The sequence below is a fragment of the Equus quagga genome, chromosome 6, assembly GCF_021613505.1.
Source record: "Equus quagga isolate Etosha38 chromosome 6, UCLA_HA_Equagga_1.0, whole genome shotgun sequence".
Taxonomy (NCBI): domain Eukaryota; kingdom Metazoa; phylum Chordata; class Mammalia; order Perissodactyla; family Equidae; genus Equus; species Equus quagga.
In genome coordinates this window covers 60,472,043-60,496,225 of record NC_060272.1, presented here as the reverse complement: position 1 = coordinate 60,496,225, position 24,183 = coordinate 60,472,043, and the positions used below count along the sequence as shown (strand labels likewise).

General features: G+C 35.7%; 1 protein-coding gene across 2 annotated transcripts in view; it reads right to left on the bottom strand.

Annotated features, from left to right (window-relative positions):
- The window catches only part of FNDC3A (fibronectin type III domain containing 3A), a 197,051-nt gene that overhangs the window by 15,624 nt on the left and 157,244 nt on the right, over window positions 1-24,183 (bottom strand). For both annotated transcript variants that reach the window (XM_046664277.1, XM_046664278.1), the window contains 12 exons: window positions 22,754-22,813; window positions 21,551-21,689; window positions 18,183-18,236; window positions 15,925-16,049; window positions 15,373-15,547; window positions 13,515-13,601; window positions 5,748-5,886; window positions 5,148-5,216; window positions 4,192-4,310; window positions 2,425-2,530; window positions 2,162-2,337; window positions 338-451 (listed from right to left, as the gene is read on the bottom strand). In XM_046664277.1, coding sequence (XP_046520233.1) covers window positions 338-451; window positions 2,162-2,337; window positions 2,425-2,530; window positions 4,192-4,310; window positions 5,148-5,216; window positions 5,748-5,886; window positions 13,515-13,601; window positions 15,373-15,547; window positions 15,925-16,049; window positions 18,183-18,236; window positions 21,551-21,689; window positions 22,754-22,813 — 1,363 coding nt within the window. The remainder of the gene's footprint in view (window positions 1-337; window positions 452-2,161; window positions 2,338-2,424; window positions 2,531-4,191; window positions 4,311-5,147; window positions 5,217-5,747; window positions 5,887-13,514; window positions 13,602-15,372; window positions 15,548-15,924; window positions 16,050-18,182; window positions 18,237-21,550; window positions 21,690-22,753; window positions 22,814-24,183) is intronic.

Below are 24,183 nucleotides of genomic sequence, written 5' to 3'. Positions count from 1 at the left end.
CGGAGATAATAAATGTAAGAGAAATACTACTATATTAACTCCTATGAATGTTTATTCTGAACGTCAAGCTCACCAATGGCTAAATATCTCAGGACTGAGACACAGCCTTCGATAAAATACAAAGCACACCATGAACAACAATCTAAATACTTGTAAAGCAAATATACCTTACTTAAACGCTTCAAAGAGAAAAAGGAATTCACTTTTTACCACATGAATTTAACTAGGACTTACTCTGTATAATTTAGGAGGTGAAATGGACAGTATCTTTATTCTTTTATATAAACTATTCTGATCATTTAAGAAAGTAACTATAAGACAACAGAAATTACAATACCTCCCAATTTACTTGTGCACAAGTCGCAGATTTACATGTCACTTGAGGGGGCTTGCACTGATCTGGTGGTCCAGGGGCTGTAGTAATCTCACATTTTTCTGAAAATGGTCCAAACTAGACAAACAAATATAACCAGTGTTTTACTTTTCACCCACTGATGGCACAGCTCTCCGTAAATATTCATAAATAATTAAGTGCATCATCCCTCTCCTTAAAGACTAATCGGTGATTGTAATTCTAAAAGTATTCACAGAAAGTAAAAAGATTTAATGATCATGGAAGTGACTATGTGGGTATTTTTAAGTTTCATTTACTATACTTCCTTCATGAATTGGTTTTTATAAGAAGGGGAGGGTACGAGGGAACTACGTAGGTAGAATAAGTCAGAAGAAATTATGAGGAGTGAAGAAATCGATACCAATTAAAGGCATGAGAGATGGTAGGCATAAATTATATCTTAACATTTAGAATAGCTTTAGAAGGGTCTAAAATGTATATTCTCTGGAAGTATAGAAAGCACATATTTACTTAAGAGGGTTTTGACAAATTATCACAAACCTGAAAATATAGATTAAGGGCACTAGGATTAAAGATGGTATCTCAATGTACTGCAGCCTTGTGGGGCTGACAAGATGATGACTTCAGACAGGAAGGAATGACTTACATAAGTTCTGCCAACAAAGGATGTAAATTGGACATTTAAGAAATTTAAAAATAAGTTTACAGACAGAAATACTGAGCTCAGCTGGAGAATGGGGTGTAAAATATAGTACAGTTCACTAAAATCTGAAATAATGGGGAAGGGAGAGATTTGTCAGTTTAATTTTGTGAAATATTAATTACAGAAGAGTTTAAAGAAACAGAGTACTATTCAACTGAGGTAAGAAATTACTGCTTTGTCCTTAGAGAACCGGATTTAATGCAGAGATGAGAGGTATCACAGCTGAGTATAAAGGACTTTGGTTCTGGAGTCTGACAAACCTGTCTGGTTTATCTCTATCACCTCTTAGTTTGCGTGACTGTGGGCAAGATATTTAGCTTTGCTGAGCCCCAGTTTCCTCAGTTGTAAAATGGAGATGTTGGCTATTTTGTCCATTTTGTGGAGCTGTATGAATATATAGGTAACATTAAAAAAAAATCCACACAAACCCAGAAATGCTTAAAACATAAGTAGGCAAAAAATAAATCACAATTAGTCCATCTGAAAGTAAATGCTGCATATAACCAGCCTCAAAAAAACAGTAACTCGGGCTGGCCCGGTGGTGTAGTGCTTAAGTGCGCACGTTCCGCTTCGGCGGCCCGGGGTTTGCTGGTTTGGATCCCGGGTGCAGACATGGCACTGCTTGACAAGCCATGCTGTGGTAGGCATCCCACATGTAAAGCAGAGGAAGATGGGCACGGATGTGAGCTCAGGGCCAGTCTTCCTCAGCAAAAAGAGGAGGATTGGCAGCAGTTAGCTCAGGGCTAATCTTCCTCAATAAAACAAAAAAACCTTAATTACTCCAAGTATTTCATCTTATAATCTCCTTTCTACTCTTAAATTTACTAAGTAAACCCTATCAGCACTGCCTGAAAGGCAAACGTTAGCTCAGCTGAAGTCCAAAATGTCAGAAATCATAAGTGGGCTTTGAAAATGTACTGGGATTCTAGAACAATTAAGTTGCAGGATATACTGACCTCTCTCTTATTTATCAATATAGGCTCATTAACAATTGTAAAATTTGGAGTCACATGTTGAAAGCAAACTGGCCAAATAATGGGTGCAATTATATATGTTATATAAAACACTACTGTGATTATGATTCAGTTCGCACATCCTCCTACCCCTATTTTGTTAGCTGCGCGCAGTCTGAAGCTGTAAGTCTTTCCTGGAAGAAGGTTGCTCACTGTACATTCTACTTCAGAACCTTGGTAAACTTCTCTGGGTTCATCTTTTTCTACAGGAGACATTTCTACATCATAGCAGTAAATGGGTGATCCACCATCGACCAGAGGGGGTCCTAAAGGTGACAAGATTTATGCAGTTTAACAAGAGAAATATATTTAGTATTAACTTAATTATAATTTATTACCAAAATGGAAATTACCCCATCGTAACTGTATTTCTTTTGCTTTGGGTCTACCCTGTAACCTGGGAGGGAGGCATGGGCCAGGAGGCACAGCTGGAGTCTGCACAAGTAAAGATTCAGATACCTGCCAAAACAAAGCAAAAGCAAAACAAAAATGCCCCAAGCCAAATAATCAGATTGTTTTTGTTAAAGGAAAATAACACAAATACAAAGATTGCATCAATGGCTTCAAACGGTACTTGACTATCCACTGAAAAGGAATAAAGTTCTGAATAAAATCAAAATCCAATTAAATCGTTTAATCTCAAATTTTATACAGACAAAGACACATACTATGTGACTACTATATACAAAGAAACTTACAGGGGGGTGGTGGCACTAAAAAAAAGAACAAAAAACTCTCCCTTGTTTCCATAATTAAAAACCAAAAGGAAACCAACAAACTCTTAACACAACCTAATGGACATTAGTTCTGATCCTGTCTAATGGATCCACAAATCTCTTCTAAGGAAGGATGTTTTAACACATTTTGTAAATGGTCTGTCGTGTTTTCAGGAGGTTTAGACTATTTTGGCTACTTTACTTTTAACCTAAACAGTAATTCGTTTATTTATTTATTTAAAAAAAATCTTTCCTTCTTCCTTTCCTCTTAAAAATAATTCAAAAATCAGGTAAGCTTTTCCAAGTATTTGGCATATTTCCAAGTAATTGGTATTATTTTTAGTTTCTATGCTATCTTTCAAAAAAATGTCTTTTAGTTTTATTTTTAAAAACGTTCTCTTAAAAACAATGAAATAAACTCAGTGCCATATTTCTTATCTGCATTGTATTAAGATTTACCTTAACAATCTTTCCAAACATGAATAAGCTATTTGGTCATCACCTTATTCAGAAAGGTATCCTATATAAGAATGCTGTAATACTGTATCAGAAAAATAGAGTTTTTTTAGGAGGGGGGAGGAAGGAAGGGTTTCCTTTTTTTAAAATCCAGGAAGATTTTATTAGATAAATGAAGCAATTAGATCCCAAGCCTGTTGGGCAGGACTTGCATTTGGTTTCACGATACTCGCATTTTCAACAAAATGCTTATAATTCACTTTTAAAAATATACTTTGATTGCACTAAATTCCATTTGAAAAATAATAACAATTATGAATGCTCCAAGAAACCATTCTTGGTTAAATTCATTAAAAAAAAATTCACTCCTATTAAAAACCATACCTCTGTAGAACATTACACGTCTCATTTATAATCCATAGTACATTTTACATTGTACATAGTACCATCCATATATAGTACATTTTAAGTTCATTTTGGTTATTGGATCTCTAATAATAAAAAGTAATTGCCAACTTTTCTGAAATAAGTAACTATAAGAATCTATGTTTAAAGAGTAAATGATATTTTATGGTTTGTTCTGATACATGTAATTTATGGAGCAGTAAATCAGTCTACAATTATTTTATTTCTATTGGGTATTGTTATTAAGCATCCTAAAATTTATCTTTATAAAATTTTATGCAATGTTTTTGTATATTTGTGTATACTGTATATTTTGGATATATTTTTCCAAAGCTAAACACCAACCAGACAGTAGATATTCACTGAATACTGACCATAAGCTAAGTACTACATTAACATATTTTGGTCACTTTAAAATTAACCGCCTGGGCTACAGAAATTACTTTTATACATGTATGGATACATTTAAATATTTGAGGTAACATCTGGTGATCCCATGTCATTTGATCAAACTTGAAAAAAAAATCTACACATAAGTATTACCGCACTCTGTCCTCCATCACTGATGCAGTAAACTCGTAAACGATAGAAACAGCCTGGATTCAGTCGATCACAAAGATGCTCCCTAGTAGCTCCACTGTATATCATATCCCATTTGTTTCCTGTAAGGTGAAGAATTATGTTCGATCAGCTGCAAGGTAATGTTTAACGTTTTGGTATCATGGACACAGCAGGTATCCTAGCTTCACTAAATAAGTGTTTACGTAATTTGTCAGAAACAATTTAAGCTTGTTTCGAGTTTCCTGGAAATGATCTAATTTTCTCTATGTGTGCAGCTTCCTAGACAAATTTGCATGGCTTTGTTGAAGTGAAATATCTCTGTAACTCTGTACAGACTTTGGCCTAGATTGGTAATTTGCTTTTAATTAAGCATTTTAAATGTGTTTACTGGTCCAGCAATAACATTATAACATACAAAGAACAGAAAGAACCAATACCATAGGAAGTTTAGCCTTAATTAAAAGACATCCTTGTGTTTTTTGGCAGGAAATAGGTCAGTTCATAGAAACAAAGATTGCTAAATGTATGATTCAAGAATAAAGTTCACTAGGCATAGAATTTATTACTAAAACTAGTATAATGTAAGTTAAATTTTAGAAGATAGTTTTTCTCTGTACATCTGGATATAAATCTAACTTAATAAACCAACCTTCAGAAGACTTTAGGTATATTGCAACTGAGCAATGCAAACAAATGAGAAAAAAACCCTGAAAATGCAAACGTAAATGATAAGTGTACAGCAGTCCTACATTTGATTCATTGTATTTCTGGGGACTGATTACAACTTAAAGTGGGTCATAACAGGCAAAAGCTTAACTGCTACAAACAAAGGAAAAAAATCAAGAGGAAAGAAAAGAGATCACATAAAATGTAAAGTCATGAGAAATAGAGGCCGACTGACTGGTATAAATCTATCAATATTTAACAGTTATTCTTACCATTAGGACCTTCTGCCATCTCTACTACATATTTATTGATGGCTGCTCCTCCATTGTCTTTTGGTGGGTCTACTCGAAGAAAAAAGGGTATTAGGCAAAGTACATATAATTTAAAAATGACAGAAAACCCTAAAAAACAAAATACCAAACATAGGATTTCTTAAAAAGAAAAAAGAATAATCTGCAATGTTTTATTAATACCAGCATCTCATTACTCTATTGGTTTTGCATTAAGTAGTATATAAGCAGGTGCTCAATAAATGTTTGTTTTAAATGAATGATTTTCTTTTCTCCTGAAAGCCAGGATGACCCAGGTGACTTTAGCTACAAGTTCGGTAATCTTTCATTTCGTACAGTGCTACCCCTGCTCATAGTCCTACACTGGATCCCAAGTTCTCCCTGTATCAAATCTGAACTTAGTATGTGTGAATACAAAGCTTTCCACAACAAAGATCCTCAAACAATGAATGACTCTCACATTTCTTATTGAACTTGCCTGAGCTAACAAATTTACTCAAATATGTTAAAAATTATCTTAATATTCAAATCATCTTAATCAAATATAAGAGTAATGATGTACAGATATGCATGACATCTTACCCCAAGTTATTTTAAAACTGTGTGAATGTATCTTTCCTTTAACTGAAGGCTTTACAGGTACTCCTGGTTTATCAGGGCATGTAGTAAATTCTACTATTTCACTTGGATTACTTTTACCTTCTGAGTTGTAAGCAATAACCTGTGATGAGAACACGGAGACATAAAATAATTAATGTTTGACACCTAATGATAGATACCGGCTTAATGAACGAAGTGATGAGAGACAAATGGGCTCAATCAAATGATAAAGAAAGTTTTCAGACTGTGATGGCTTGTTTATGTGAGAATTATGTGTTTACTGCTTGTCTTCAATAGGGACTCAGCATATCTGAAGAGTATTCAGGTATAATCAGTCCCCTTTTAGAGTCAGTGCTGGGAATCCAGTGTGAGTCTAACATTTGGATACTAAACAAGAGTCATCACAGGGACAATTGTGATACTTGATGGGCTTTAGGCTTGCTTTACTTATTCTTTTAATATTCTTCAGAGGTTTAAAAAGATGTCCACAAATTCTTTGAATTTCCTGTCTTCAAAAGATAAAGCCTAATTCCTCTTCCCTTTGAACTGTACTTAATGACTTCTAACAAACAGAAAGTAGCAGAAATGATGGTGTGTGTAGCTTCCCTATGGAGAAGCCCGACTGGTAAGAAACTGAAGGCTCTGACCAACAGTCAGTGAGAAACTGAGGGCTCCTGGCAACAACCACTTGAGTGAACTTGGAAGCAAGCCCTCCAGCCCCAGCCAAGCCCTCAGAAGTGTGTGGCCTAAGCTCACATCTTGACTGCAACCTCACAGAAACCCTGCACTAGAACCACCCAGCTAAGCTGGTCCTAGATTCCTGACCCACAGAAACTGTGAGATGATAATGTTCTTTCTTTCAAGCTAAGTTGTACAGCAACAGAAAAGTATAATTCATAGCTAGGTATTATTATATTTGACTTCAGAAAATTAATTATATTTATATTTTTACCTTATCTCTTCTACTCAACTTAAATCTCAAGTCCAATATCAAACTTGATATGATTTTCTCTTCTCCAAACTTGCTCCATCTCTGTTCTTTCCCATCACTAAAAAGCACTACCATCTACCTAGTTGCTCAAGTCAAAAATCTAGGAGACATCCTTGATTCTTCTTGCTCTAAACCTACATATCAAATCTATTAGTAAATCTTGTCAACTCTACCTCCACTTCTCTGTTTTCTACTACTACCACCACCTTAGTCAAAGCCTCCTTTATCTTGTCTTTTCTGAATGACTATAATCTACTACTAACTAGTTTCCCAACTTCCATTCCTTCCCCCAACTGCATCTACTTTCTATACAGCAGCTAAAGGGACTTTATCACTTCTCAGCTTAGAACCCTCCAATGGCTTCTCACATTAATAAAATCTAAATTCCTTATCATGGCCTACAATGCCCTATGTGATTTCACTCCTGACTACCTACACGTTAGGGTATTTTGCATTAGCAGTTATCTCCCCTGCCTGGAATGTTCTTTTTGACCTTGACCATGCTACCTCCTTGTTATTCAGATCTGTTGTCATTTCCGAGAAGACTTTCTTGACTCTCCAGTTATTCTGTCACTTCACCCTATTGGAGTTAACTTGCTTAGCACTTATCACTGTCTGATATTTGTTTGCTTCATTGTCTATTCCTCCCACTAGAATATTAGCTGTTTTGATCACTATTGTATTCTTACTGTTTAGAACAGTGCTTATCACAGAGTAGATGCTCAATAATTACTGGTTGAATGAATGACTCATAGTTGGGGACCACTATGACATGACACTATAGATAAGGATCTAAATAAACCTACTACCCCAAATAACTCATGCAGCCCATGAGAAGGTAAAATTTAGTCCAATTGTTCAATTTTGCTCAGGCTTCCTCAGTCCTCTCACATATTCACATGGATTTCAGGATGAATTTTCTCACTCTGCTGCTTTACAAATTAGACTACAAAGGGGATCAAAACATTTCTTAATATGGTACACAGTGTCTACTTAAACCTAATAACCAGAGGAAGCTTTTAAAGTAAGAGCAGACTCTAAAAACCATAAGGATCCACTAATTATGTTTTTAAGGCTATATATTTCAGCAGTGTCTCCTTTTACTTCAGTTAGCCATAAATGTATTAAAGGTATAAAGCTATTAAGGTCATCTTTTTCTCCCTCCACAAATTTTACAAATAATCAAAACATTAATTTGGTGCCCACCACAAAGGGAGCACTGTGCTAGGAACTCTAGGTGTTCTGCACTCCTTACTTACAATGAGTTTAGAATCTTTGTGTGGAAGATAGGCAATATGCATATCAAAAGAATTAGGCAAGAGAAGAAAGATTACTATGGCCTACATAAAACAGTCCAGGAAGGTTTTGAAAAGGCAAATGGAAGTAATACTGACAACAACAGTGAAAAGGGAAGCTTGGATAAGAGAGAACAGAAAGACCTGAGGATAAGAGCAGAAGTGAATGGTTACTAGAGAGCTCTGCTCAGGGAAGGATGAGTAATCAACCTGGCGAGGTAGCCAGTTCAAGTAAGGAGTGAAAGGCAGTACATTTTAATAACTGAATGCGTCAGAATATAAAGAATCTTAGGTAAAACTAAGTACATTGTTTTTTAGGGGGAAAGCTGTGTTTCAGAAAGATTAATCTAGTTATAAAATAGAACCTGAATTAGAAGGTGAGAGAATAGCCTGAAAGTGATACTGAACAGGTTTGGAGATTCAGTATTCTTCATGACAGAAATGACCGGTGATATAAGGCAAAGAGATGATATATCCAAGGGTGAAAGAGATATACCAAGAAGATTAAGGACTAAACTCAGGCACACTTACGGCAGAGGAGAAGGAAGACATCATAAAATGACACCAGACAAGATAAGAAAGATGAAAGGGACATGACTATGTACTGACATAGATGCTGATGTCTAAGTGAATTTCAAGGACGGAAGATGAGAGAAGTTGATAGATTCAAGATGCTAACTGTTTTGATTTCTCTCCACCTCCGAAAAGGCCTCAGAAACAAGTAACAAGCTGAAGTCAAAATATCTAAGGGTTCTCAGTTCAAGGTACTCAGACCTTGACCTTTAGAAGCCTTGCTACTTGAAAAACTTACTTTTCAGGAACTTTAGGAAACAAGGCATCAGCTTTCCAGTGGCCCAGAGTCATTTTCAGAGGAAATTATCCTCTGAAGCCTTTAATTCTTTTTTTTTTTAAATGTGGACACCAGGTCCTAGCCTAGCTTCCAGTGAACTACTGGATGTAATTAACACTGTTTGCTTGTTTATCACTCTGAATTTCAAGTGATTTTAAGAATTCTGACTGTTATCTTATGCTTTAAATTTTTATTTTCTTTTTTCTTTGGTCCTTAACATTTTTTCATGGTTCTAATTTTGTTTTGGTATTTTGACTGTCTTAGGATTGTCCGTAGTGTAGAACCTAGAACTCTGGCATTTGGTAAATTTGGTCATATTACAATTTTCTTTTATGTTAATCATATCCTTATTGTTTCTTTCTTTCCTCCTCCTCCTCCTTTTTTTTTTTTTTGGTGAGGAAGATTGGCCTGGGCTAACATTTGTTGCCAATCTTCCTCTTTTTGTTTGAGGAAGATTGTCCCTGAGCTAAGATCTGTGCCAATCTTCCTCTATTTTATATGTGGGACACCACCACAGCATAGCTTGATGAGCAGTATGTAGGGCCACACCTGGGATCCGAACCCGTGAACCCCGGGCTGCTGAAGTGGAGCAGGCAAACTTAAAACACTACGCCACTGGGCCGGCCCCTGCTTATTATTTCTTTACAAACAATAATATACTATCTAGTCACTACTTCCTGGATTATAATATTTTTATTGCTTTTGCTTAGGATTTTAAGTTTTTTTAGAGTGTTAAGATTTTATATTGACATGTTTGCTTGAAAGAGGAGTCTGCAATGTCACACTAGAAAAGGAAGACCGAGACACAGCAATAGGATTTAATGATTCAAAACCCCCTCACAGCTGGCACCCAGCACATGGCAGATTCAAAAGAAATGTCTGGGCTTCTAGAATACTTCATACAGTCCTCATTTTCTATTTGCTGGATTTTTTTTTTTCTCCTCTAGTTCAGTGTTTCTCAAATTTCAGCAAGCATCAGAATCACTTGGAGGGCCTGCTAAAAATCAATTGCTAGGCCTTACCCCCAGAATTTCTGATTGAGTAGCTCTGGGGTGGGGCCAGAGAATTTACATTTCTAACAAGTTCCCAGGTGATGAGAGAATGGTCCTGTGATCACACTTTGAGAACTACTGCTCTAGATATTATCACTATTTTAATTTATTTGTTATTTAATAAACCAGCATATAATCTCCTCCTACAATCCAGTGATTTGTTAAGAGGTGGTTTAGGGACACACTGTTTTCCCCTTCCCTCTCCAGTTATTTGGGGGTGCTTTTTGGAAAAGCCTATTGTCTCCTTGGAGATTCTATACCCTGCAATTTGAGAGTGACTGCCACAGTGAAACAGTTTTAAAGAGAAATTTCAGATTTGTTTACAGTAATTAGTAAGGAATTTAACTCCTGGTTGTGTGTACACATTTTTGTCCCTATGTGGCAATAACACCATGGCACATGGTTTCATGGCAGTAGAATTCTAAGAACTATAATAAACTTACCAAATTATAAAGACACAAACAACTTCCCCTTAAAAGACCTGTTGGTATGACAATCATTACTGAAGCAAAATATAATCCAGTATCATCATGAGAGAAAAACTGGAATGAATGTATATACTTCTCAGGCATTTTATAAATCTTGTAAATATGAAAACTGTATTTGGAAATTAAAATGACCCAGTGTTATCATAAGTTTTAAAAATGAAACTAGTATATGAAATAAACCATAACAAATATAATTATTATGCACTATATAACAAATTTCCCATTAACATTAAAATTTTTTTTTTTTTAAAGATTGGCACCTGAGCTAACAACTGTTGCCAATCTTCTCTCTCTTTTTTTTTTTTTTGCTTTATCTCCCCAAATCACCCCCGTACATAGTTGTATATCTTAGTTGCAGGTCCTTCTAGTTGTGGAATGTGGGATGCCGCCTCAACGCAGCCTGACGAGCGGTGCCATGTCCGCGCCCAGGATCCCAACCAGTGAAACCCTGGGCCACCGAAGTGGAGTGCATGAACTTAACTACTCGGCCACGGGCCGGCCCCAGCATTAAAATTTTCTTTCTAAGGTTCTCAAAGAGTAATAAAATTTATGTTTGCTTTTGGATAGTGAAAACAATTTACAGTGGCTTCTATCATTTATTTGAAATGATTTGATTAAATAAGCACTGGTAGGAAAATTCAAATGTTGAATTTATCAACTAATAACCATCCTGTTGTATTTCTGGGAAAACTGCACAAAAATGTAGGCTGGCTTATATAACTGGTATGATAACTACTTCAAGCACTGCCTGCCGAGAAATAGCAATGTTTATTGATGAGGATTTTTAGGCTGGTTAATTTTAAAAAACTGCAGATGAGAAGCAAGCTCCTAGGATTGGAATTTGCTTGCTCTTTGAGAGATATCTGCATTTGTGAAGGAAGGGGGGATGACCTTGTAGGGACCTGAAATTGGCCACCCCAAGATATGTCTCTTTGGCAACAGGATTGTTTTGGGCTGCTTGCTTTTGATAAACTGGGACAGGGAGGGAGGCTCTGGGGAATGGAACTTGCCCTTGTTGGGACACATTTACATTTGTAAGGTAAATCTCTATCTGTAAAAGGTGCCTCCCTCTCTGTACCAGGAAGAAGAGAGATGACCTTATCCCTAGAAACTCTTAATGGGGAAGGCAAGAACTTAAGTTGGTTGCTGTCTGGCAATCTCATGTAACTGATTTAGGGTGGTGGCTTCTGACCTTTACTTAATCCGATTTGATTCTTGTCTAAAAGTCATAGGATCACCCAACGACCAGACCCCATCTGCACTGACACCGTTTTAACTTTTTTTCATGTTCTTTCCTTTGTCTTGTAAAGAAATGACTCACATACCCATGCCTTATAAAATTACCCCTAACCCTCAACTCCGGGCAGCAGCAGGAGCTCTGACAGCCCATGGGTCCTGTCCCCATGCTATTCTATTCTCTAAATAAAAGAGCACTACTGCCAGATCTTAAGAGTCTAAGAAATCTTTCTTTCCACTCCTCGGCTCACCAACCCCGCATCATTTATCACTGACCAAGTCAGAGCTAAAATATATCCTAGAATGGATGCTATACTAGGAAGGATACAGAATTTCAGGAGTTTCTACAGCAGAAGAATTTTCAAAGCTTGCTACTGTTTCAAGTGAGCAAGAATGATATGTAGAGTCTCCATGGCTCAAGCAAGCAACAATGACACTGAGAGTCTCTCCGCCTTCCTCGTGAAATAATTCAGTCCAAAGGTCAAAAGGTGGGCTAAACAAGGCAAGTATTTGTGCTGGAGGACAGGGGTGGACTGGGTGGAGGCAGCAGCCATTTGGCTAGCTGGAACTCAAACACTCTGAGCAGGACCTTAGGGAAGGGTATGAGGGGAAGAGAAGGAGTTTGAGCCGAAAAGTACATATATGGAACATAACTGGGGCAAAGTCTCTCACTGATGATGAAGGTGGTTGGAAATAAGGAAAGGAGAAAACTAGAATTAACCTGTGGCGATATGGTGTGAACTCATGATTTTTAAAAATAGATATATATAGAAACACAGTTGTAAATGTGTTTGTGCATGTAAACTGTATATATATATATACAAAAAACATATACATACATATAGTTCCTAGCTCTGTCCAGTGAGAGGGTGCCCAGGAGGAGCAAAACCCCTTTAGCAGTAAGTATACTTACTACCTAGACCTTGGGTTGTAAATGCTACTGTCCACTAAAAGGACCCAGGTGCTTTGAGAGATGGCCAATTCCAAGGTTGAAGAAGGGAAAGTATAAGACAAGACTGGAATATCATGTGCCAAAAAGGAAGGGCTCAAAGAATGATAGAGGGACATGTCAAAAGGAATCAGAAGCCAGTTTGAAGGGGCTCCCAAATCTGAGACAATTTGACCCTCACAATTGATAACCATGGTAACAAAACATAACCCACTCAAGATACAGGAATCCATGAGTTCATTCTAATATAAATGAGGAAGAGAAAGCTTTTCCTTGTAGTATAATGCCAACTAATAAATCTAGAAGGAATAATAAAATAAAAAAATCACTACTTGGCAACCATTAATCATAGTAATAATTGATTCAGGCAAGAATTATCAATGAGTGTTAAAACTAGTGGGTAAAAGTTTGATGAGGAATAAGATGTTTAACATAGTATTTACAAAATACTTATTACAAAAGGAAAAAGAACAACTTTACAGTGAAGAAACATGGCAGATATCACCTTCATCAAGTGACTACCAGTAATGGGACAAGTGAAATTGTGCACCATTTGATATGATGTACTGAGAAAAAAATACCATTACTTTTTCTGGTATCTCTGCCAAAAAATCATATTCTGAGTATGTTTAACAACAGCCAGATATTAAAAGACATCTGTTCACATTATACAAATAAGAGTTTCATAAAACATTAAAATTGTTTTGAATTTAAATATAAAAAGTTTGAGAAGCACTGTTATACAGCAAGAAAGTAAAACAATAAAGCTCATTAGAAAAGGCCAAAATTACTTAAGATTTAAAACTAAGGAGTGAGGTATGTACATGGCTTTAAAATAACAGGAACAATAAGAACAACAAAAATCTTTTAAGGGCTTTCAAAACTTACCTTAAATTTATACTTTGTACTACGTCTGAGATTTTTCACTGTGTAAGCAAGATCTTCTCCATCATATTTAGGCTTAAAACCATATCCCTACAAAGGGAAAACAAGTCTTCACTGAATGTGTTACAGCAGAAATATGGGGAACAACAAGTATGTGAAAAGATTCAGGTGTTCTTCATTTTCTACTATGTGCAGTGATTAATGCTCTGTTGAGTGTAATCCTTACTTTGATGCTTCTATCTTGAGTGGACAGATCCAGAAATGCTACTAAATATTTGTAGGAGGATGAGAGAGACCTCAGATTCTCAGTAAATACAGTAGCCAGGAGAAGATCTTTGTGCTGAGGGAGGAGTCAGAGCCAATGTTAACTTTGTCATCATTAAGCTTATCCCTAGAACTAGCAGGAATTTCCCAGACAGATGTTGCAACAGCTAAACAGAACTGTAACTAACATATTTAACTTGCTCTGAACACAAAGTTGTGTTTAGGTGACTAAATGAATGGTTGGTTGTGTTGGTAGGGATGTCACTTAGGTTTGGGATTGCTATTAATGCTTCACTACTTTCTCAATGTTATTTTTAAAATTTTTAAAATTTGCGGGGCTGGCCCTGAGGCTGAGTGGTTAAGTTCAAGCGCTCTGCTGCAGGTGGCCCAGTGTTTCGTTGGTTCGAATCCTGGGTGCGGACAAGGCACTGCTCATTGAGCCACGCTGAGGCGGTGTCCCACATGCCACAACTAGAAGGACCCACAGCTAAGAATATAACTATGTACCGGGGGGCTTTGGGGAGAAAAAAGAAAAAAATAAAATCTTTAAAAAAAAATTTTCTTTAAATCTGAGATATAATTCACCATAAAATTCCCATTTTAAAGTATAAAATTCAATGACTTAGAGTATATTCACAAGGTTATACAACCATCACTTAATTCCTAATTCCAGAATAAAGCCCATATTTTATTTTTTGGTTTGCAGTCACTTCCCCTCTTTTCTCATCCACTAATATACTTCCTGTCTCTATGGATTTGCCCATATCAATATAAACAGAACAACGTAATTTATGTGGTCTTTTGAGACTGAGTTCTTTCACTTAGCATAATGTTTTCAAGGTTCATTCATGTTGTGGCATGTGTCAGTACTCCATTCCTTTATATGGCTGAAAGATATATATCACATTTTGTTTATCCATTCATCAGCTGATGGACATTTGGGTTATTTCCACATTTTGGCTATTATGAATAAAGCTGCTATGAACATTTGTGTACAAATGTTTTTACGAACAGCTGTTTTCAATTCTCCTGGGTATATACCTAGGAGTGGACCAATGCTATTCTTGACTCATATTGCCTCACAGTAGCTCTGAAAAGCTATGGAACTACAAGAACTAACAGAAGACACCCTAACTCTTATTCAGCTTGGTTCCAGCTCATGGGAGATGAGCCACTGGTAACTAGATTCAGGCTGTACCATAGTCTTATGAGGCTCTTCAAATCTTCTATGGCACTTGCAGGGAAGCAGTATATGAACACAGCTGGAGAAGGGCAGACACATTATTTCCTTATCTTTTAGAGCTGCTTAATCTAGAAGGCTGTGGTGATTTTTCCCCACTTTATTTTCTCCAAAACATATATATTTAAAATGCTGTTGCTGCCAGGCACAAACATACATTCAAACACACATAAAAAGCAAAACCCCCTCCTACACATTAAAAAAACCAAAACTGTCTTCTCCCAAACAATAACCTACTAAGGATTCAAAGGATTTGGGGAAGGATCTAACTATCGTGGCAATATTTGCTGTATCAAGATTAGTGCCACACTAAAAGATGTTTTAAATACTCTATTTAAAATACATATTCATACTTACTGAAGTTTCTTCCTCCATCTCTAAAATGTAAGAAATTCCTTCATCTGATGGTGTTCCTAGGGGTTTACTCCATTGTAAGGATAACCAAGTAACCCCAGCCTTTGTTAACACAGGACTTGCTGGCATAGAAGGTGCACAGCCTGAGGTGTAATATAAGACTTCTTCACTAAAACCACTGTTGAAACAAATGGTTTTTAAGAAGGAATGAAAAAAAAGTTATTTTTAAAGCTAAACAACTCATTTTTGATAAATGTCATTTTTTTGAAAATGACAATTTTGATGATTAATTATAATCCAAATAATATATCTTGGATTTGGTATCTTTACGGCAACCAGGTCAGATACCTAAAATGAATCAGTATTCTTTTAAAACTGCATTTATGTAACTAAGACATTCTCTTACAGCTTTTGCTAGGCCAGTAATACATATTAACTGTATCAACAAAGTGACAAACTAAAGCATAATTTTTAGTGGATAATTTGGACTGTGAAGAATTTACACAAAGAAGTTGACTGGATAATCTAGGATATCTACATTAAAATATGTCTTACCTTGTACCATAGTCATTTTTGGCTGATAGTCTAAATTTACAACCCATCGCTGGTGACAATTTAGTAATTTTAAATTGCTTCTGTGAGCCCATGTAACACTGACAAAATTCTCCATTTCCTTTTCCCTAAAAGAAATTATTGTATCATTATTGTAAAAAGATAAATACACATCAATTCCTAATTGACAGACAGTAACATAGTAGCTAGTGTATATTAAAAGTCATCTTTGTTACCGTGCACACCACAGATCTCAAGAGAAAGTTGAGATAACACACATCTTTTATATGATATTTACTGATCATTAAATGCAGAGTTCAACAACTGGAGAGTAGGTATCTTTGCATACTCTTGAAATAAGTACCCTGTTTTAGCTGATGCTAAACCTCTGGCTTTAATGAAAGAAACTCTTCCCAGGTATAGACCCCACAATCTCTATGGGGGGACTGGTAGTGGTGAAAACAGGGTGATTTTTGATACGCACAACTGGCGGTATTCCTCATCCTATGAAAAGTTCTATGCAAACAGTTTTAGGAAAAGGTCCCCAACTCATCCTAAACCCCCACCTAGACAGCTGCTAAGCTTCTTTAAAATAAAGGGTTTGGAGCCACTACTGCTTAGATGTAACAATGAAAGATTATAAGCAGAGAGAAAAGCCCAATTATAGGCAATAAGATGGGAGAGAAAAGTCTGCAGCTCAGGACAACTCAAGAGTTTTGGAAATTTAGGGTGCTACATAAAATGGACAAGTCTCTCTTTCTCCATTCATCTTTCTTTACTGTGTTGGTAGAGAGAAAGGGTGCTCAGGGTGATATCAGCTTCAAAGAAAACCTTTAATCCATATCTGGCTGCTTTACTAAACTCTCTTGTTAGTTTTAATAATCTTTACAGTTGATTCTACTGAGTTGTCTAAATAGAAAATCATATCTTCTTTAAATAATGATAATTTTGCCCCCCTGCCCAGCCACCATGGCTGTACTTCTTGTTCTGGTTCCAAACCATACTGCAATAACTATAATGTCCTGAATAATGTTAAACAAAGGTGGGAATAACTGGCAACTTTGACTGGTTTGTGCTTTGACTAGAAATGCTTTTATTGTTCAGTGATGGTACTTCACTTAATATAAAAATAATTATCAAATAAGAATTTACCTTTCTATTCTTAATTTGTTTTGAGTTTTAACTGGATGGGTGCTAAATTTTAGCAAATATCTTTTCATAACTTATCCAGATGATATGGTTTTTCTTCTAACTTACCATGAAATAGTAATAGATTTCCTATTTCTGAATTCTCTAAGAACTAATGGAATAAAATCTACTTGGTTGTATTTCATTACTCTTTTAATATACTGCTGCATTCCCAAATTATCAATGGAATTTCTTCTACTCCCTTTGGCCCCTCCTCTTAGCTATGGTGTTAGCAGCAGGGTAAGAGGGAACATCATAAATGACAGTAAAAGTACTAAACAATACAGTCCAGTATGCTTGCTGTGGTAGACTGAATAATGGCCCCCCAAAGATATCCACATCTTAATCCCTAGAACCTGTGGATGTTATCTTATATGATAACAGGGACTACACAGAGGTGATTAAAGTTAAGGCTTCTGAGATGGAGAGATTATCCTAGACTATCTGGGTGGGCCCTAAATGGAATTACAAACATCCTTAGAGGGAGGCAGAGAAGGAGTTGAAGACAGAAGAGGAAGAAGGCAATGTATAATGGCAACAGGGGGAGAAAAGGGGATCTGATATGGCCATAAACCAAGTAACGAGGACAGCCTCTAGAAGCTGGACAAGGCAAGGAAATGGGTTCTCCTCTACAGTCCCTGGAGAAGCATGGCCATGGTGACACCTTGATTTTGGTGTGTCCAAAACCATTTTGGATTTCTGGCTTCCAGAACTATAAGAGAATAAATGTGTGTTGTTTTAAGCCACCAGGTCTGTGGTAATTTGTTAAAGCAGCCATAATAAACGAGTACACGTGCCTTTAAGGCTGATGTGAAAAAAAAATTCCTTCATCAGGGTAATTACCAAAGTGACAGCTTTGATGGTGGTGGTTTAGTGGAAAACAAAACAAAACACAGGGAGGTCTAGTCAGTACTGTTTTCTAAGAACACCATCAATTTACTCATGCTCCACATGAAATCGTTCACGTTGTTTTTAAAGAGGAAAAAACTTAACTGTTAAAACAAAAAAGGTCATTTCTGCCTGAGGATATGCACACAATTTTAGCCTAATTTAAAAAGACTTAATTTACTTACCTCATCCCATTCTAAAATAAAGCTTTGGATTTTAGAACCATTGTCACTCGGTGCCTAAAACAAACACGGAAAAACAAAGTGAGTAAAAATCAGTACTTTTGTAAAAGATATTGTGATGATCTAATCTAAGGAATCTATTGTGTTGCAGATGTTCTCTGTGATTTAGCATGGAAATCATCTGCATAGAGAATACAGAAATACATGTATTATATACCCCATAATCTTTTTAAATTCAAGGAAAGAAAACAGCAAGAAGCTACTCAAGTTTTTCTGAAGACTGAACAATCTCTTTTAGCAAGAATTATCTTAACTTTTATAATCTGTTTAAAAAAAAAAATCACTTTGCCTTTTATCAGGTTTTATCGGCTTTAAGCTCTTAGGATCCATCCTGTCATTTTCATTAAAACTCACCTTACAATCTAAATGTAATATTGTGTAATACCTCAAGGAGTGAAAGAAGGGTGCTGAAAGGAACCCCAAGAGGGCATACGAGGGCATGTCTGGATCGCTGCTTTTAGATCCAATGTGCCAATTACCTGAGACTGCTGATTCAACAATCTGCTAATTATCAGTGGTGAAAATTTCAGTCTCCCTTGGCATTTTATTCCAGTATTTAATCACTCTAGAACTCAAGAATTTCAATGTTACTTCTACCTGAATTTTCTTTCCACAATTTCAGAACCTATTTCCTCTTTAGTTCTCATTTATATGCAGAACTGATCACTACTGTCCTTATAATAACTTCACCTATTTGAAGACAATTAACTCTAAGACTCCTCTTATCAAAATTAAATAATCTTAAATTTTTAAATGGTTCTCCAGAGAACTTCTATAATTTTCTGGACTCTATCCAGTTTTTAAATAATATTGCCAACTATGTAAACAACAATTAAGTATTGTGAAGTTTTTAATAAAGAGTCTTTTACAACATGACAGTCCAAATTATTTGTTGAATACTAACACAGATCTTTTGTTCAAAAAATTTTAAAACTTGCAGTTTTTAACTGGTTAGCATGACCAGAATTTTCTGTGTAAGTTGTAGTAACAGATCACTGATTGGCACAGCAGTGGCACATAAAAGTGACTATAAGGAGAAAGGTGCAGAGAAAAATCCTTAGGAAACTCCAAATCTTACAAAGCGGAGGAAGAGAATCTAAAGGGAGAGAAGATTTCAAGTCTCAGCAGGAAGTGAGTGGGGTAAAAACATATTTCCCTAGAGTTAATGACTCCAGATTGCTCTAGTCTAGTTGCTAAGGTCTCATATTTACTTTGCTTAATTTTGTCTACTTTTTTTGTGAGGCTGTTAAAATGTCCACCTTGAATGACTTGTGACCTATCCTCCAGTTTTTCTTTGAGTCAGAAGGGAAATTATTATTTGTGAAGTTGTTTCACCTTATCTCATTTAATCCTCACATCAACTCTATGAAGTACTATTATGTGAAATGTACAAAAGAAGAAATGGAGGCTTGAAGAGCCCAAATAATCTGTCCCAGATCACACAGTCATTAAGAGTGAAGGCAGAACTGAATTTGGTCTATTTGACACAAATCCAGTGCTCCTAACCCAGCAGTATTCCAGGGCTGAGCAATAAATAGAAGGTCTGCCCAGGTACTAGCAATAACAAAAGAGCAAAAGACCAATTTCAGTCAGATTTTTACCATCACCATGCACTAGCATTCTAAACAATGTCAGCTGATAAAATACTTCTCTCAACCGCTACCCAAGTACCGACCCATGCCACTGTTCTCATACATGTTAACTCCCAGAGTAATACTTTTAGATTATATGAGGCAGCAGAGTCAAAAGATCTGATATTTAAGCCACTAAACTACTCAAAGCCAGTTTTTTTCAACTTTAAATAATTACTATGCTTATTATGTTCCAGGCATTGTGCTATGGGCTATACAGATATGATCCGATAACTCTCCCAATAACTCTGAGGTATATAATACTATCCCCAGTAATAATAACAATGGTATATCTTTCCCCAACCATCTGATTACTGTGTGTATATATAGGACCATTTCTTGGGCAAGCCTGGGCATTGCATGAGCAACTAGTGGCAGTGTTTACATCTTGTACAGGCCTATTGGGATATGGTTAAAGACAAAGTTCAAAATCCAATTTTAATTATCTTCAGAATAAACAGCAGTGTCCTATATAGAAATCCCAACCTTCACGAAGGGCGCTAGGCTGCTACCCCAATTGCCCTACCAAAGGAAAGGGCCTGAGCATATTGATAAATAAAAGGCTACCCTAGGTGACAGGAAATAAAATTAGTCATACTTATCACATATGAAAATGTATATATGTACATACTTGCCTGATTTATGTGCACTAAAAGTACTTTGTAACTACAAAAAGCATCTAATATCCTCAGAAGAACTAGAGACTAAACAAGCTCCGAACAAGTAGTTAGCTCCAAATTTTCAAAAGCTTTCAGAAAGCAACGTAGTCCTGAGTTTTGCTCTTGAGGTAAGAAGAGATAATTAAATCAAGATGAATAGTTATTTTCTCACTGTAAATCAATGGTCGCTAACTTAGTACTTCCTTCCAGGGCATGTTTTGAAATTTTGGGGGATCTGATCATCACAATAATGATAGGGGGAGGAGATCAAGGATGCTAACAGTCCTACAGAGTGTAGGACAATCAATACAAATGAACGATTTTTCTCTTTCTCTAGGACTTTTGGATGTCCAGCACCATGTAGGTGAAATATCTGTTTATAATGATCAGAGGCCTAGAACCTAATTCCATTTTACAAGGTATTTTTCGCATAGTTTTAACAGTTACTGAATTTCCCCAAAATGCAACTACTGTGCGATTTGGGAAAGACTAGTTAATTTCGCTCAGAAATTTACCAAAATCCATATATCAAATCATGTCACCAATGACAATGTTGTCCATGGTATTTAAATTACCAATTCTAGGTACAGTGTCTGTCCACTTCATTACATCTTCTTGTGTAGCTGGGCCCAAACATTTATATATTAACACATATATTATTCTAATAAAAATAACTTTATTCCTCCTTTAAAACATTATATTGATATTTTTTAAACTATGAGTCTAGTTGTTATTATGAACCTCATTTTAAGATAAAATTTAAGATATAAAGACATCAATACAAAATATAAAAAGTAATAATGAGCTTGAGAATCGCTGTTGAGACTCTCAATGTCATCACATGCCCAGTATAATAAGGACTGCTAATTATAAATCAATATTTTCTGCTATATTTACATATAGTAAGAAAAACCATTAATAAAGTTCTTTTTGTCCCCCAAAACAACTGAAAATTAATATTATGGGGGGGAAAAAAAGGAAATAAATATTCAGTTGGAAATACTCTGGAGAATATTCTCACCTTCCATTGCAAAGTGAGTGAATTTTTGGTCCGATTGGCTATCCTTGGTGGATTAGGTATGTCAGGTTCACAGCTCAAGGTGGTGAAGCTTTCAGCTTCTGAAGGAGTTCCTTTTATAGAATTGTATTCTGCTTGGACTCTATGGTCATAAAATAAACAATTTTTACCTCGCAGAATCACTGTATCCTACCTTCAACAGCATCACCTTTAATTACTTGCAAGTTAGTAAGGTACCCTCTAAATGTTTTATTGAGAAAAATGTGTATTAGAAGTTAAGCATGGCCCTTAAAAAGTGAAAGAAAAATAGATCAGTGGCTTTCATCTTTTTTTTTCACTGCAACCCAAAGTAAGAAATACATTTTAAATCATGACATAACCATGTCTGTGCAATGTATATTTACACACACACACACAAATGTCCTGAAACAATATCCCTAACCAGGGGTAATATACAGATACTATCTATTCCATTTGATTATATTTAATTGAAAAAGTATGGACTATAACCCACAAAATTAATTTCACGATTCAATAATGGTTGCAATCCACAGTCTGAAAAATAGTAAGTTGGACAGTACTTTGGGTTGAGCCATAGGAAGTATAATTGAAGATTTAATTTAATAGTTTAATAGGAATAATCCCAACCGCAAATGCTCTTTTCAAAAATGGAGGTGACTGACTAAATGAGCCCCAGCTGGGGAGGCCCTGGTTTATAAAATTTTGATAAATTATAATAGAAGAACTGCACAGAGTAAAACAATATCTAAATCATCCCCAATTAGATGTTGTGAAATTCTAAGAGTTGTAATATCCCAAACTCTTTCCAAAACAGAATGTAGCAAAAATACGCAAGTTCGAATCACTTATTTATGACTCTGTTTTGTAAAAATTTCAAAAGCTGGGACCATTTCCCAGTGCTAAATTAAATATCATAGACATATTATACATTATCACTTACATATTCATTCCAATCCCTAGGTCCTATAAACAGGGTGATTAACCCTTCAATATAACATTTGAGTTAAATGTTTTTGTTTTCTTGGGAAAGTGCTGATAATTATACCAAAAGAAAAACCAAAGTCCACAAAGTCCATGTTTTTAATCCAAAATTAATATCTAAATTATATTCTAGGTTTTTAAGGAAATGACTTAAAAAAACAACTATGCTATATCATATCAAAGCAACACACAGGAATTCCTTACTTTGCATGGTAATCTGTAGCTGGTTTCAGATCATTTAAGGTGACACTTGTTTCTTCTCCTCTGGGGGAAAAAAGGTAATATTTCATTGTCTGATAAATAAAGCATTTCCAGAGGATTTGCATGGTGTACACTACAGTCTGTGGCACTTTATGAAATGATACAGCTTCTTACTTTACCAACTATAAACATATTCAGATTCCATCAATGTGGAATTTATGTAATTAGGATATGTGTGAAACTTAAGTATGTACCTGCATACCACTTTAAAACAAAAAGGTGTGCTAAGCAAATCAACTGTATAAATCAGGGTTTGTTTTTTGTTTGAGTGGAGTCAGGGAAGATATTTAGCTTACTGAAGAAATGGAATCATTTTCAATTATTTAAAAATCCATTTTGTACAGTTAAAATGCTAAATAACACATGTACTAATGAAAGCAAAACTACAAATTTTTACAAGGAGTCTGCCACTATTGCATTCCATTAGAAGATAACATGGAACTTTATATAAGATACTACAGTTTAATGAGTAGAGAAGAAAAAAAGTGCATCATTATTTGAAGTAAAGCATCTCCCATGCTTTACTCCCATGCTTCAAATACAACAGTACATATCTTCTTACAATAATCATTTGATACAACTATTATTTGGGTATGTAGCCAACAAACCAGCCCATTTCCTATTTCTTTCCTTTTAATCACTGTTCTCTGTTCCATTTCTTTCAGCTAAGTTTCTCTCCTCTCCACTTTATGGAGTTCTTCCCAACCCTGCCCCTCTTGCCTTCCAGCTACCCTATTGCTCAAATCAAAGCCAGTAAATCTTATGAGAAAGAAAACATGTCTCACTGATGGAAGTACACTTTAATGAACTGAACAGCTGCTGCAGCATCCTCAGAAGAGACCTTAATTAGGATAGGGTAAAGGAGGTGACTAATGTCCCTCTCGTGCTCTCTGGTCACGCTGCAAATGGAAATAAACCCTTCTTCTTAGCAGGCAGCCACATCTAACTAGAAACAGCAATTAACACAAAAAGAAACCATTACATTGATGGTCCTTTATCCCCTATTTGCCCCTTAGGTAGGTTCGTCTCTTTTAAGAAAAATGAATAAACACAAGGAAGTCCCAAAAGAGAGGAGGAGACAGGATATTTTCCATAACCTTATGTTACTAGATGATAGTCACTGGGGCAATTTGACTTTCTTTTCTTTCCTATACTAGCTATTTTTTGAAAAAAGATACCAAGAAGGCTGATGCATACAGTGTTTTATGTTAATTATGATCATTCAAATGACTAACCATCTCCTTTACCATCTTCCTGGTGCTTAAATTATAACTAAAAATTGACTTCACTCTTTCTTTTTTTTATTAGAATAAGCAACTTCTATATAAATAAGGGCAGAAAAATAATTTATTTTACAACCATCAGTCATAAAT